Raw genomic sequence first — 13,903 nt, 5'->3', positions numbered from 1 at the left:
AAATTCAGCTAAACTAACTTCTTATGCCAAAGGCTACTTGTAGTCTCTGGGGGTTAAAACTCTTTTGGGACTATCTGTGTGTATGTCTATATATATGCGCGCAGGGTACATTTTATATCTATCTGCCTGTGCTCTTATTAAATACAGTGCACCAAGGAAAACAGGTTTTTAAAATTAATTATTTTACTTATGTTGTATCTATACTGCTGTATTATGGGTTGGGGATATATACACATAAATACTCTCTATGCGCCTATAGGACATTACTTGTTTTGTCGATTTACTGGCGAGTGGAAAGCTGGTGTGTAAGAACAGAATCACCCTGAACTCGTGCTAAAGAATCAATGTTGCAGCAGCCTCCTGCCCAATTTGTCTGCAGCCGTTTCCAGCCTAATTCAAGATGCATTATCTTATTTAAAAGGGGCTATGGCAAGAAGTTGCAATTATCATTGTCTCGGGTTACGGCAAATTCCATTATGCTGAGAAATGGGAAGAAAACAATGCCGTGAAAATGCGAATTGTCTTGCTAATAATGCGCGGAGTGCATGACTGCAGCTTGTTCTCTGTCTGCGAGCAAGAGCACCAGGCAGTGTCCAGCCCTTTTTAATGCTAGAGGCTAATCTTGATAAATGATGGGAATTAATTTCCTAGCTAGAGCACCAGCTTCATCTTCATCGTCGCAAACGTTTGTATAATGTGCAGTGTCTGAGGGGCTTGGATGCCACGTGAAATGCAGAGGACACCTCTCCATGGCCAAGGTGGTGCAAAAGTTTCTCCCGGGTGGGAAAAGCTAATGAAAACTGAAAGATACTTAGCAACCTGAGGGCTGATAAATCAGGTGGATGTGGACACCATCCTGTTGCACAAAATGTCACAGACGCACAAGACCTGGTTATATGGGAAGCTGAAATGCTCAATAACCAAACAATGGGAAAAATCGGTAGGTATCAGCGCAGAAAAGGAGCTAAATGACGCTCTTGTCCTTTGGTTTAAGAAACTGCTCATCCAATTCAGTTTCAGATTATCCAGGGGCAGACATGTTCTTTCTCTCTGCAAACCAGCCCCAACATCTTGAAGCAATCAGCAGCTGAGAAGGGACTCGTCCCCCTGGCATCTCAGGTTAAAGAAGGAGGTCCAGGAAAATGTGGTAGAGCCATTACAAGAAACCTGAGATGCATTCATCAGGGACTCCAATTGCCATCGCATTAGGATTGATTAGAGACCAGCCAGTACCGTAATGACCCGGAAAGAGGGGCATCCAGGGATTATTAATATCAGCTTTTTTTCTAAAAGGGGAATCTATATTACCAGGATGACTATTTGTGTGAAAATTCACCTGCGCAAAACAGATAGTTGGTGAGCCGCACAAACTGTACCTCTAAAAAAAATGCCCCATGAAAATATACCTGAATATATAACACCCTGGACGCCTTGTAAGTGGTAAAGACAGAGGTCACAACGAAATAATGGTCTATCTCCCAGCCTTGGTCACGTACGACTCCTGTGGGCGGCCTGTGAGCGAGCAGGACATCAGCCTATGAATATAACGCCTCCCTGAAAGCTACTAAAAAGCGGTGCTGTTGGGGGTGGGAGAATTTTAAAAAGTCCCCATTTCCCCGCTGGTGCTTGTGTTTGACCCGGCTGTCGAGGGTGGGGTTGGCTGCTTTGCCGATCAGTCTGACCCTAAATATTGTGAAGATTGGTGTTGTTTTTTTTGTTTAAATCTCCGTTTTAAAATGAAAACTGAATCCAAACAGCAATGGCCAGTCTGCTGCTTAGTGCTGTGCGCCAAAACAAATCAGCCCCTCATGGTCTCGCTTTAAATGCAGCTCACTGGATAATTAACTCCATCTTTCCAGCCCAACTTAACTGTTTATTTAGTGTCACCCTGTATTACCATCACTAGCACTTTCCTCTGAACAGGAGGAGCTGGAGGCTTTCACCTCCAAAAAGGAAATTCTTCTTAGCTTAGACAGATCCAGCATCCAGGATGTACATTAGTGCAAAAGAAAAAGGGGGTGGTTGAATGTTTGATTGAGAACTCGGGAGGGAAAAAAAGCGAGGGGAGGATGCAAAGAAAAACATATACAAACTTTGTCAGCCAGGCTAAAGAAGAAAACGCGTGATCACCTCTAATCCTTTGAAAAATGTTCCGGTAACTATACAAAGAAAGAGCCCTTTGTATGTCACTATATCTTATGTGAATCATGTCAAACGCTGGTCTTTTGGGGGTGGTGGGGGACACTTGAGAAAGGCTGTCCCCCCATTCAGTCTAACATCTCCTGCTTTCCTGAGCTGATCTTTGGCGGTCCCAGTTCAGCGTCCCCCACTGCTGTGTATTTTCTTTGTCTGAACGTTTCCGATCAAGGCGTTCAGAACCAGCACGCGCCCAGCAGAACTTTGTTTTCCTTCGCTTTTGTTGCAAACCCCAGGCACAATTGCCATAAAGCACCATCAATCTGCACCCCTGCGCTCCTTGCACTGCAATTTAAAGCCAAGGAAGAAGAATCCCAAAGAGCCCCTTTTCCACCCTTCAAACTCCTACAAACCTTCTCCCCTCAAACTTCTCCTGATTGTTTTTCCTCGTGCTTTGGCTCTAATGCCACCAAGCGCATCCAGGACAAAGGGAGGCGATATTTTCTGAAGACAGACAAACCGGACAGATTTAAGAAGACGCTCCCCTGCCCTGCCCTTCCCAAGATGCCTGCTGACACCAACTTTGTTTTTACAGGTGTCTGGGGCAATTACTAACAAGTAATTAAAGGTTCCATTGGTTTCCAGGCATCGTGAGCCAAGGGTTTCTATAGATAACAGCAAGTAATATGGAAAGAGTTCTGTCCTTTTTAATTTTTGTTTTAAAGAAAATACAAATCCTTATTGTTTAGAAATAAGCCAAGGAAACTGACTGTCTCCCCTGTGCCTTGCAGCTGGGAAGGAGGGCTGCAGAGATCCGGTATCACGTTGCAGATTCTCACTAAAGATAACGAAATGTGATCTATTTTTCAGAACAGCAAGTGGATGGGAAAGAAACCCCTTACAACACAAAACTCATTTGCTAATGGCCTGGTTTTGTATTTCCCCAGCTCAAGGTTCGGAAATCGCCCGAGTTGTGTTACTGCACTTCCAGTTCGCCCAGTCTAAAGAGCATATTTTATTCTCATTAGCAGGCTGGCTCCTCAAAATCCTGCTGCTGCCGTTGTTAGTTATTGTTTTAATCTTTATGGCGCAGAGACTTGACGGAGCTGGGAGTTTTCTCATCGAATCAAGAACACAACCACAGATGTGCACGATAGCCGTGGCCATTATAATTTTACACTAATAAATTGTCGGAGTAAATCCATAAATAAAAAATGTACCCAAACTCTTCCCAAAACGCTGTGATATACGTGGCGCAGTTGCGTTCGATCTTCTTAATTTTAAAGCGTATTCTAGAAACCCTCCGCATAGCTATAGCATAAATATCTGATATAAGAGCACAAAATAATGGCCTGTTTCATATTAAACCTGTAAAGACATTTGATTTAAGGCCTTATGAAAATGTTGCAGTGGTCCCTTCCTCATTTGTCTTTGCTTTTAAGAAAAAAATACTGTAGTCAAAGGCATATTCAATTATCCTTTACAATTATTTTTAAATAAAATATTTTGATAAACATTTTCTACATTTTTTTCCGAGGGAAAATGAAGGCTGTGATCTGGGATTTGAAATGTTGCTCGTTTTCCTTCTACACAGGGTGAAAAAAAACGATGCAGTTTACACTCTGTTTTGTTGTTATTTGGTTATTGACATAAAGAGTTTTATTGTTCCAGCAAAACCATTTGCTGTGTGATTTTAAAAGGATAAATCGGTTAGTGTAGCTTGTAAATTCATGTCATTTTACCTCTTTTAGTGGTTTTAAGTGAAAGGTTTCCATTTTGGGAAAATCCGTCCCGGCCAATAATTAACATTCATAATAACTGGTTCTCTTATGCAAGATTGAAATAGAACGTAGTACCTGCGTGAACAAGGCACTGGCCCCCCTCGCTATGGGATTTTTGATTACATGGAAAAATAACCATTTTGGAATAGGAAAGGAAGGTTCTGGCGAAGCACTAGCTCTTGTCAATTTCACTGGCCGCATCCAAAGAATTTGCTTATTCTTAACCATAATAGTAGTGTTGATTTGGTCAGACTTTTAACGATACACAACAGAGGGAGGCGGAGGAGAACAGAATATCGCCTTCAGATGGGAAGTATCTCCACCAGGTATAAATTTCCCTCTCTCTGCTCACTAAGTAGTCCTGTAGGTTTAATTTGTCAGATCCCTACTCCTTGAAAAAATTACAACTTATTTCCTTATTTAAAAATATTAGCCAAAAATATCACTTAAATTCGCGTTTGAACATGAAATTTCTATTCCAGGAGACAATCACTGGAAGTTGCAACCTCATATATTATAATTCTGCGCACTTGCTCTAGACTTTAGGGTATTAGTTGATTTTAGAGCTGGGTTTAAGACTCCGTTCCGGTCCCCACGCAGCTGCCTTGTCAATAAGGATCTGTTCCAAGTAGAGACATTCCTTCTGGCAGGACATTGCAGCTCTTTAAGACTTCATCTGAAACATCATAAGTACTAAAATAAAATGGCAAGGGAAAATTACCAGACACATGGTCATGGGATATAGAAATGCCCTGACTCCAGTTTAGTAAGTAAAGCCATTGTACAGACGGTGGGACAGTGGCTTATTTTAAATAGCTCACATAGCCATTATATATATATATATATGTATAAAATAATCTAGGCATACATAAGTATCAACGTCTGCTTTCAGCGTGTTTCATTGTAGATGAGAACCCTGACTTCGGAAATGCCCAGTATATTGGGTTCACACATACATATCTCGCCATGCGCTTGTAGATTCTATATTTTTTCTCTCTAAGACCTCAAAAACCAACGATTTGTGGAAAACACGAAGGTTGTTGGCACTTAAGCAGAGGCAAATGTGCTATTCCAAATGACAGGGAGTAGGGAACTGCGGGCATCAGTGTACACAAACAATAAAACTGGTGTCACTACACTCTCATTTCTGTCAGCCACAAACCTTCCGCACTTAACTTGAAGCGTCTAAAGTCAAATAAATCCGAATGTATTTCGTGAGGAGAAACAGGCTTTTAAGAGCATCGCGATTGTGATTAGCACCCACTAAGTGAACTCATTCTTAAATCAAAAGCATTCTGAAGGGTACTTAAAATTCAGTTTTCTGCTTATCTAATCAAAGATAAATACAGTCATAAAGACACTCTCTTCCCACCATTCTGCTTCCCTTATCTCTGCTTATTGTTCTTATCGCCTACCCTGTTCCCTGCTACTGACAATAGATTATCTTTGTTTAGGGAGGCTAATTGTTTTCAAAATCTTTTTTTGAATAATACCTGCTTTTGAACAAGGTGTGCAAATGAGGATTAGGATAATTAAAGCGCCGTTTGTTTGTACAAAATACTCTGCATGCACACACACACAAAAGAAGATGAAAGCAAAAACTCCTTTAATTTCTACTAAACTTGAGGACGCAAATTCATTACTCCACCCCGAAGGCACAACAACAAAAAGTGATGCTTCTTTACTACTTCTTCTTCCACAGCATCCTATACTTGGGAGCTACGTCCAAACCACAACTCACAGTTGTTAGCTGGATGATTGTATTTGACTAATTCGAACTCAGATCTGCTTCTGTCTAAACGCTTTGCCCCTCTCCTCCTCTCCCCGCAAAAAAAGCAGCACTTTCAGTTTTGCCAGTGCCTGCCTGCAAAGCAATTCATGGCGAAGACACTTTGAACGAGGGCCTTGGAAATGCTTCCAACCCCCCACCCCTTCGCACACAACCACCTCCCATCCAGCCCTCCTGTCCTCCAACCCAAAGTGAGGGCGCTCCTTTATTATTTATCATGCTCCATAAGCTATTCATCACGCCGTTATTTATTCATTCCCAACATTAAGGTAATTAAATATGAGCTCACATGGAAGGAGCAGAGCTGCGAGGGACCAGGGCTGGGGGGAGGGGACCTTTTTTAAGGGCTGTAATAATTGATTTGTGCAGAGATGAGCCCCCGCTCCCCTTAGGTGACACTTGAGACGGGGCTCATGTTGCAGGGCCCTGACGTGTCTCCCCTCCCGGGACGGCGCGCGGCTCCCCTCCCGGGCTCTCTCACACACGCTCAGCCACTCACTCATCAGACACCAGCGGCGGCGGCAGCAGCAGCAGCAGCTCGGCTCGCGGGCCCGGCCTCCTCGCGCTCAGCCCCGCTGCCTTGCAGGCCGCGCGCCTCTGGCACAGCCTCCGATAGGCGCGCGGGGGCGTCCAATCAGCGCGGCCCGGCCGCTCGGGCGCTTTAAGCCTGGCTGCGGTGGAGGAGCCACAAAGTTCCCCCAGCAACAATCCGAGCATCCCACCCCCCGCTCGCGCCCGGGCCGGGGCTCCGCGCGCCCCCCGCCCCGCCGCCGCCGCCGCCCCCGGGAGCGCCCGGCCTCGCGCCGGCTTCTCACCTGGCCGCTCGGGAGGGAGCCGTCCCGCCGCCTCCGCTCCCCGGCCGGGACCTGCGGCCGAGCCCCAGCCATGTCCATGCTGCCGTCCTTCGGCTTCACGCAGGAGCAAGTGGCCTGCGTGTGCGAGGTGCTCCAGCAAGGGGGGAACCTGGAGCGGCTGGGCCGGTTCCTCTGGTCCCTGCCGGCCTGCGACCACCTGCACAAGAACGAGAGCGTCCTCAAAGCCAAGGCGGTGGTGGCCTTCCACCGCGGCAACTTCCGCGAGCTCTACAAGATCCTGGAGAGCCACCAGTTCTCGCCCCACAACCACCCCAAGCTGCAGCAGCTCTGGCTCAAGGCGCACTACGTGGAAGCCGAGAAGCTGCGGGGCCGACCCCTGGGCGCCGTGGGCAAGTACCGGGTGCGCCGAAAGTTCCCCCTGCCCAGGACCATCTGGGATGGCGAGGAGACCAGCTACTGCTTCAAGGAGAAGTCCCGGGGCGTGCTGAGGGAGTGGTACGCGCACAACCCCTACCCCTCGCCGCGGGAGAAGAGGGAGCTGGCCGAGGCCACCGGCCTCACCACTACCCAGGTCAGCAACTGGTTTAAAAACAGGAGGCAGCGGGACCGAGCGGCAGAGGCGAAGGAAAGGTACTTGCCCCGGCGTTTCTCTCTCTCTCTCTCTTTTACGCTCCTGCCGTGCGCTTTGCAGGGCAGGTTGGGATCTGCGCGGGGGGGGAGCCGGCCAGGAGGCTCCTGCACTTGGATTTAGCTGATGAACGAGAATTAGTCGCAGGCTTTTTGCTGGGGCGGGGGCGGAAGTTGGGGTGTCAGTGTCTGTTTCAGCCCGCTTTTAGCGCGGGTGAATAGCCGAAATCGTGGTCCCCACTGGGGTATGTATCCCGCCCCGGCACCCAGCACAGCTCCAGGCTGCGGTGGGGGTATTTTTACTGCAGGAGGGTGAGTGGAGACACGCTAAATGGGAAAGGGTGGCCAGGAGCTCCCCAGAAGGGAAAGGTGACCCCCCCGGCTGAGGCTCTGCCCGGCGGTGCTTTAGGGGGAGATGGTGCCAGGCTGGGGATCTTGTGCTTCTGGCATTGAGAACGATGTTCGGGGAAGAATAAAATCGCCTTGGCTGCGCGCTAACCAGCCAGGTCACTCCCTTGGAGTCACGTTTTAAAAGCAAAACCTGGGTTTCATTTCCCCTTAACATTACAGGCAGGAGAAAAACGGGTTCGGTATTTTTCGCGCAGGAGGCTGGGACGCGATTTTTAGAAGGCGACGAGACGCCCTCTGAAAAATCATCGCTCGTCCTCCTCGCATCCGGACCTATTCGGCTGCTCCCCATCCCCACCTGCCTAACGCCAAGGGTTAAATACGCTTCTAGCTGACTTCTGGAGACGGCTTTGTCACTATCGCCTTTTGTTTCATCCCTGAGCGGCGGGATGGGACTCGGGGACGTTTGTGGCGGGCGGAACAGCCAGGGAGGTAAATAAATAGGAGCGAGGCATTAAGGAGAGAGCGTTTGATTCTCTGCCTTTTATTCACCCCGCTCGTCTCTCGGGCCTGGGAGTTGCACTCCCCTCTGGCAGAGCTGCCCTGTGGCTGTGCAGCCCGCGGTCCGGAAGAGAACGAGAAATCCCAGTGGTTGCAGCCGAGAGCTGATGAAATTAAGCAGGAGTGAGTCAGAGCTGAGACACTTTCAACCGCACACAGAGATCCGGGGGAGGTCGGGGGTAACAGAAGCTCCTTGGGAGGGAAGAGGGTTCACCGAGCCCGGTGTGAATCGGCTCGGAACCACGCCTGCACTTCGAGCCGGATTTCAGTCCCAGCAAGGAGCGTGTCATGAAACCAGGCCTCTGGCTCCCTCCCTTCTAGCGAGAAGGAGACGGGTGCGTGTCCTGCTCCCGCACTAATCTGCTGCCTGCCTGCCTGGTCCAATCCCAGCTCCTCCTTAGCACCAGCGGGTTTTGAAGGCTTCCTAAATATTTGACCAGCCACGCAAAGAGCCGTTTTTAATTTTCAAAAGCCCCTTGTCCTCACCTAAGTGAACACGCACATCGGTGACACGGGCTGGCTGAATAGGCCCAGCACGGCAGCTCCCGCGGTGAATCCGGGATTTAACTGGCAAACGCTGCTCTTGGTGTTTTCGAAGGTCGGGGCAGGGTTTGATTTGTTCATTTGTAACCATGTTTTGTTCAAAACAGCTGTTTGTTGCGAGGTAAGGCCCGCACCATGAGGCACGTTGGTTGGACAGAGGGGGTTTGGTAGTAGTTTCTCGGTAGTTTGGGGAGCGCGCTGCACTGGTACATGGATGATGAATTGTTCGTTTCCCGCGAGGCATTGAACGCCGAAAGAAACGGCACATCCACTGATTTTCCTCATGCCCCTTTTGAGCAGAATACCAATGGAGTCTCGCTTTAAGCCGGCGAGTAGGGATGGCCCTGCTTTGTAACAAACAGGCTGCATTCTCTTTTTCTTAGGGAGAACACTGAAAACAACAACACGTCCACCAACAAACCCAACCAGCTCTCTCCCCTGGATGGGGGCAAACCGCTTATGTCCAGCTCCGAAGAAGAATTCTCCCCCCCACAAAGTCCAGATCAGAACTCAGTCCTTCTATTACAGGGAAACCTCAGCCATGCCAGGAGCTCCAACTATTCCCTGACGGGCTTAACTGCCTCTCAGACCAGCCATAGCCTTCAGGACTCCCTGCTAGGACCCCTCACCTCCAGCTTGGTAGACCTCGGCTCCTAAAACCGGAGCAAGCAGCCGCCAAAGCAATGGAAACGGAGGTTTACCGCGGCGATAAGACACTCGATTGTAAATAGAGGACAGGACACGATTTTACATCTTATCTGGTGATTCTTAACACGACTTTAAACTCTCTTTTAAATCGCTCCCAAGAAGTCTCCTCTCCTCTCCTATCTAACGGGCTCACCGCTTTCCCATTCTTTTTCTCCAAGCAGCCAAATGCAGAAAACGGCGGTTCCCTGTGATTTTTCTCTTACGATGTTCCTTCGAATTCAATTAATTTTTTTACCAGCAGGAATTACAAAATAACCGGATTCGATTCAATTCGAAACAAAGTGACGAAGATCTGATCTGTCACGTACAGAGAGAAAAAAAAAAGAGATTGATGAAGAGTCTTTCTATAGTCGGGGAAATTTATTCTTATTTGAATTCTTAAGAACTCAGAGGGCGGATAATCTACAAGGCCTTTTATTTGAGAGGGAGGTGGGAGGGGAAGTTAAGTTTACATTTTTCACATTTCGTGTTAACAAAAGATTTCGGTGTAGATTAAATTTTAAAAGATGCAGTATTAGAATAAAAACCAGTGCCTATGTCTTAAAGCAGATATACGAGGCAATTAGCTAGAGGAACTTCAATGACCATTAATAGAGCAAACATTCTTCGTATTTTTTTTTTGTGGTGAACTTTCGAAATGCATCAATGTGACTTAAACTAAAAATAAAAAATAAATAAATACGGCTTCCTCTGAACAATATTTCTTATTATACCCTGACAACTTTCCTGGCCCTTGCCCCCACGCCAGAGTTTGTCTTGCAAAAGGAGGCAGAGCTGGAAGTTGAAGTATTTGTTACCAAAATTAGCATGTGCTTTCAGCTTTCTTTTCTATTGTACCTAAACAAGCCTAAATTAAATAATAATAATTAATAGAATATAAAGAGTATGATTTTATTTGAAAAAGTTAGTTCGGTCTTCTTATTCCAGGCTAGTTCTGTTTTCATTTCAAATGGCTTAACTATTTCCTTTGCTGAGGGTTATTTTAGGCATAAAATCAAGGCAACGGGGCTATCTCAAAGCACGAGGTTGGTCCCACTCTGAATAACTGCTTTTTTAATGTTTTGTTCAATATTTATTTTTTAGAAGCATTGTTTATCCACTAGCTGTTTTCAGACACGTTCATCGTTATCTCGATCCGTCAGGGTTAACAGTCTTGCTGACAAGAGCATGATGAAAGGACCACACTGCATTTAATCGTAAGAAAAGGAAAACAACAATAAAAATAACCCCTTACGTTAGTAGCTTATATTGGAATGCAAACTTGCTGCCAGATAGAGGACAGAATTATTAATAGCAGTAAATTTGGGGTAGTATTACAGGATAAACCTCTTGTAGCTTCTGAATTCTGCTTAAACATTAGCAGGCTTAAATGAACTATTAATTAAAAACCAACATGCGAGGCTCCCTTGTGCTGCTCGCCGAGGACAGGGAGTTTCTCCCAGTGAAAGGCGTAGCCTTCAAAAGCTCAGCTTTCCATCGCTGGCGAATTTGTCTGACTTTGAGCTAAAGCGTGCTGAGTTTATCCACGGAGGGCCCGAGCCTGCAGTTCGTAGCCCTCCTACTCAAACCGATGAGAGTTTTGCCCGAGATGCGGGCCCCTGATAGAGCAGTTTGGCCTGAGTGAGGAAGCCAGGATCGGGCACTGCTTGGAACAGGAGCAATGCCAGGCAGAAACCGGGCTGCTGCGTTTCAGTCAGTGAGTGGCAACAGTGAGTGGCATTGCTCCTCGGTCTGCTGAGGGGACAGCGCTGCTTTCCTGGGCCTGGGACTCTGAATCCCCATTTTCCTCTGGCTCTCTAGCCCTTCCCCTGTTCACTTGGGGGCTTAGCGCTAATGATCCCAATCTCCCCTGTTAGTGTTTTGGATCATTAAGTATGTGTTTATTTAAGTCACTGCAGTGTTTACTCTCCAGGTCTTGGGCCATGGAGAAATGTCACCCTCTGCAGGAAGGTCTTTTCAGGAGGGATCTCTCCGCATTCTTCACATTCACTCCAAAAAACAAACAGGCTGCCTAAAGACAGCTCCCAATGACCCAGGCAGCGCTTCAAAGCGCACCGCGGAAACCTCTCCTGCAAACCAGCCCAGGAAGGACAAACTCACTTCCATTTCTGACACAGCGCCCTCCGGCCCGCTGATTTAGGGCCAGATTCTGCTCGTGGTGTGCACACCGGTGTCAATGCCCAGCCAGATAGAGTTATACTCCGGTTTGACATCGCAGTGCAGAACGTCGCCCTTAGATTTAGCAAGCTACATTACAAAGCTAGTGTGGGGGGGTGGTTTAGGGTGTTTTTTTTGCACCTCAGTACAAACCACTACAACCCTCCATGGTGCCCTGGTCCTGTAAATTGCAGGGGAGACTCAGATCACATTGAAATGGCACAGAGATTGGAAAAACTACGGCGTTTCTTGCTTCTCAACCCAACCAGAGAGCTTTGCGCACCAGCCCTACGCTTGGTGCAAGCTCCTAGTTGCACACAGCCAATTATCAATCCGACGCCTTTCCCAGGGGTTCGTTGCCAGCCGGCTCTGGCCCGGTGAAATTCAGGCCGAGGAGAAAACCCTTGGAATTACTGCCGTCTTCTCTTCCTCGCAGACCAGGCTGTTAACATATTGACCTTTCAGCGAGAGAAAAGTACCGAGCAAGGCTGAAACGGAAGAGCTACAAGGGCCACGGTTCCATTTTTCATCCAGAATATTGTTGTTCAGCGCTGTCTCATTAGAGGATAGCGTAGAACCAGAACGATGATGATTATAATCAGCAATAATTATTCCATGGTCTTTTATGGAAACATCCCAGCCACCTTGGCAAAGTAAAACTTAGCGGGGGGACATAAAGGAAAACAAACAGCAAATTAATAGCTAGAGGAGCTATCCTCACCCAGCTTCTCGCTCCCTGTTTTGGCCAGCTAGTCAGCAGCTGCAGGGCTACCTAACTCTGCCAAAGAAACGGGTCAGCACTTCCTTATTTCCCTTCAAAAAGTGCCCCATTCCACTACTCCCCGTTCGGACCCAACAGCGGTTCATTGGAATATGCTCCAAGGGACTGGAAGCGCTGCAGCGGCTGATTTGACAGCCAGGCCCAGCAGGTTTGTGGATCCAGCAAAACAGGGATTGCGCGGATCAGTTTGGAAGGAGGCAGAGTTGGGCGAAGGAAAAGTCAGAGCGGACAGAAAATGACACACGCACACACACGCATGTATGTATGCGCGGGAGTCGACCCTGTGCCTCTCTAGGGAGATCGGAGCCTTTAAGCAGAACGTGAGTCCTGGCCAGGGGGTTGCGTGTGAACACGGAGCTGTGCTGGAGGAGATAGCTGGGAGGACCATCCCATTTGCTCATCGGTAGATGACGATGCATTTTTATTGATTTGGGGGCGTAAGGCTGATTTCAGAGACACCTGCCTTAATGTGCGGTAACTCCCGTGAAATCCGCGCGGCGCAACTGACACCAGCCCCTGGCGCTTTACACAACAACCCCCCCCCCCTCTAGGCCTGTCCCGGCCGGTTCCCAGTTGCACTTAGAGGATTTATGCCACAGCCAGGCCGCTTTTCAGCGCTGCGCTTACAAAATCCGCAGCAGCGCTGCGGCTGGAGCAGAGACGCCCCCTCTCCCTTCCAGGGAAGCAGCTGTTAGAAGCCGGGGTGCACCGGGCCTCGGTACCCCCCCAGCCTACCAGCCACGGGCCCCAGCCCACCGCAGTTACTGCTGGCGGCTCGGCCTTGCAAAGAGCGTAGCACGGCCGGGCTCTGTTGCACGGGGCCTGGTGGTGTTACAGGCACAACTGTCGGGTTTCACGGCGGACAGGGAGATGGGGCGGTTTGTACTTTCGCTTAATTCGGACTAAACCAAAGCCCGGCGGAGGCAGCGCTCCCGGGAAAGTCGGGAGACAGCGCTGCAGGGGCTCCCCTTTCGTTCAAACGGCTTGGATCGGATCCGGATTTTCCTGCCCGTCCGTCTGCTGCCCGGGGCTTGGCTCCTAGACCCGCGGGGCCTTCGCCCTGCCCGGGGAGCTCAGGAGGGGGCTGATAGCATATGGGCCCGGGGGGGGAGGCTGACTTCACTCCCTAGGATTGCAGCCCTCGGACCGGCTGCCCCTTCTCCTGCACCCGGAGCTGCCCTGGCTCCGTGTGTCCGCGCTGGGCGAGTCCAGAGGACGGTTCCGCTGGAGGAGCGAGAGCGCGGGCCGAGCCCGCTTGGTGCCCCGTGCACACGCGGACAGATTGATGGGGCAGCCAGGCCCTGCCCCGTCTTCCCTGCCAGGGGGCTGGGCTGGGCCACGGCCTTCATCTCCCTGCAGCCCGCGAGCTGGGCGCTAAGGCCGGTGCAGTGGCGGGGCTGGAGGCCAGGCTGGCTCTGCCTTGGGAGCACCCCGGGGTGCTGCAAACCAGGCACGCGGCGAGCTCTCCTAGGGCTGGGCTGGGCTGGGCCCCCCGCTGGCGACCTGGGCGCACGTGCAGGCCCCACCCCCCGCCGCCGCTGGCAGGGCAGAGGGGGCTAAGGCGGGGCACGAAGGGGCAGGCCAGGCCGGGTACGGCACTAGCCAGTCTCCTCTGAAACGCCAGCCGGGCAAGGGAATGGCCCGGGCCTGCAGCCCT

General features: G+C 49.4%; 1 protein-coding gene across 2 annotated transcripts; it reads left to right on the top strand.

Moving 5' to 3' along the window:
• The first annotated feature begins 6,393 nt into the window (after window positions 1-6,393).
• SIX1 (SIX homeobox 1) lies at window positions 6,394-10,012 on the top strand. Of its 2 annotated transcripts, none has more exons than XM_045015464.1 (2): window positions 6,394-7,151; window positions 8,984-10,012. In XM_045015464.1, exons 1-2 carry the CDS (start codon window positions 6,592-6,594, stop codon window positions 9,255-9,257), a joined length of 834 nt encoding a protein of 277 aa, XP_044871399.1. In that variant the 5' UTR covers window positions 6,394-6,591; the 3' UTR covers window positions 9,258-10,012. The 2 variants fall into 2 exon arrangements, with proteins under 2 accessions (XP_044871399.1, XP_044871398.1); XM_045015463.1 differs by having other exon boundaries at window positions 6,444-7,092; window positions 8,984-9,130.
• The last annotated feature ends 3,891 nt before the right edge of the window (window positions 10,013-13,903 follow it).

The sequence above is a fragment of the Mauremys mutica genome, chromosome 4 (genome assembly GCF_020497125.1).
Source record: "Mauremys mutica isolate MM-2020 ecotype Southern chromosome 4, ASM2049712v1, whole genome shotgun sequence".
Classification (NCBI taxonomy): domain Eukaryota; kingdom Metazoa; phylum Chordata; order Testudines; family Geoemydidae; genus Mauremys; species Mauremys mutica.
The sequence above is the reverse complement of the archived record's forward strand: the minus strand, read 5'-3'. Positions and strand labels throughout refer to the sequence as shown.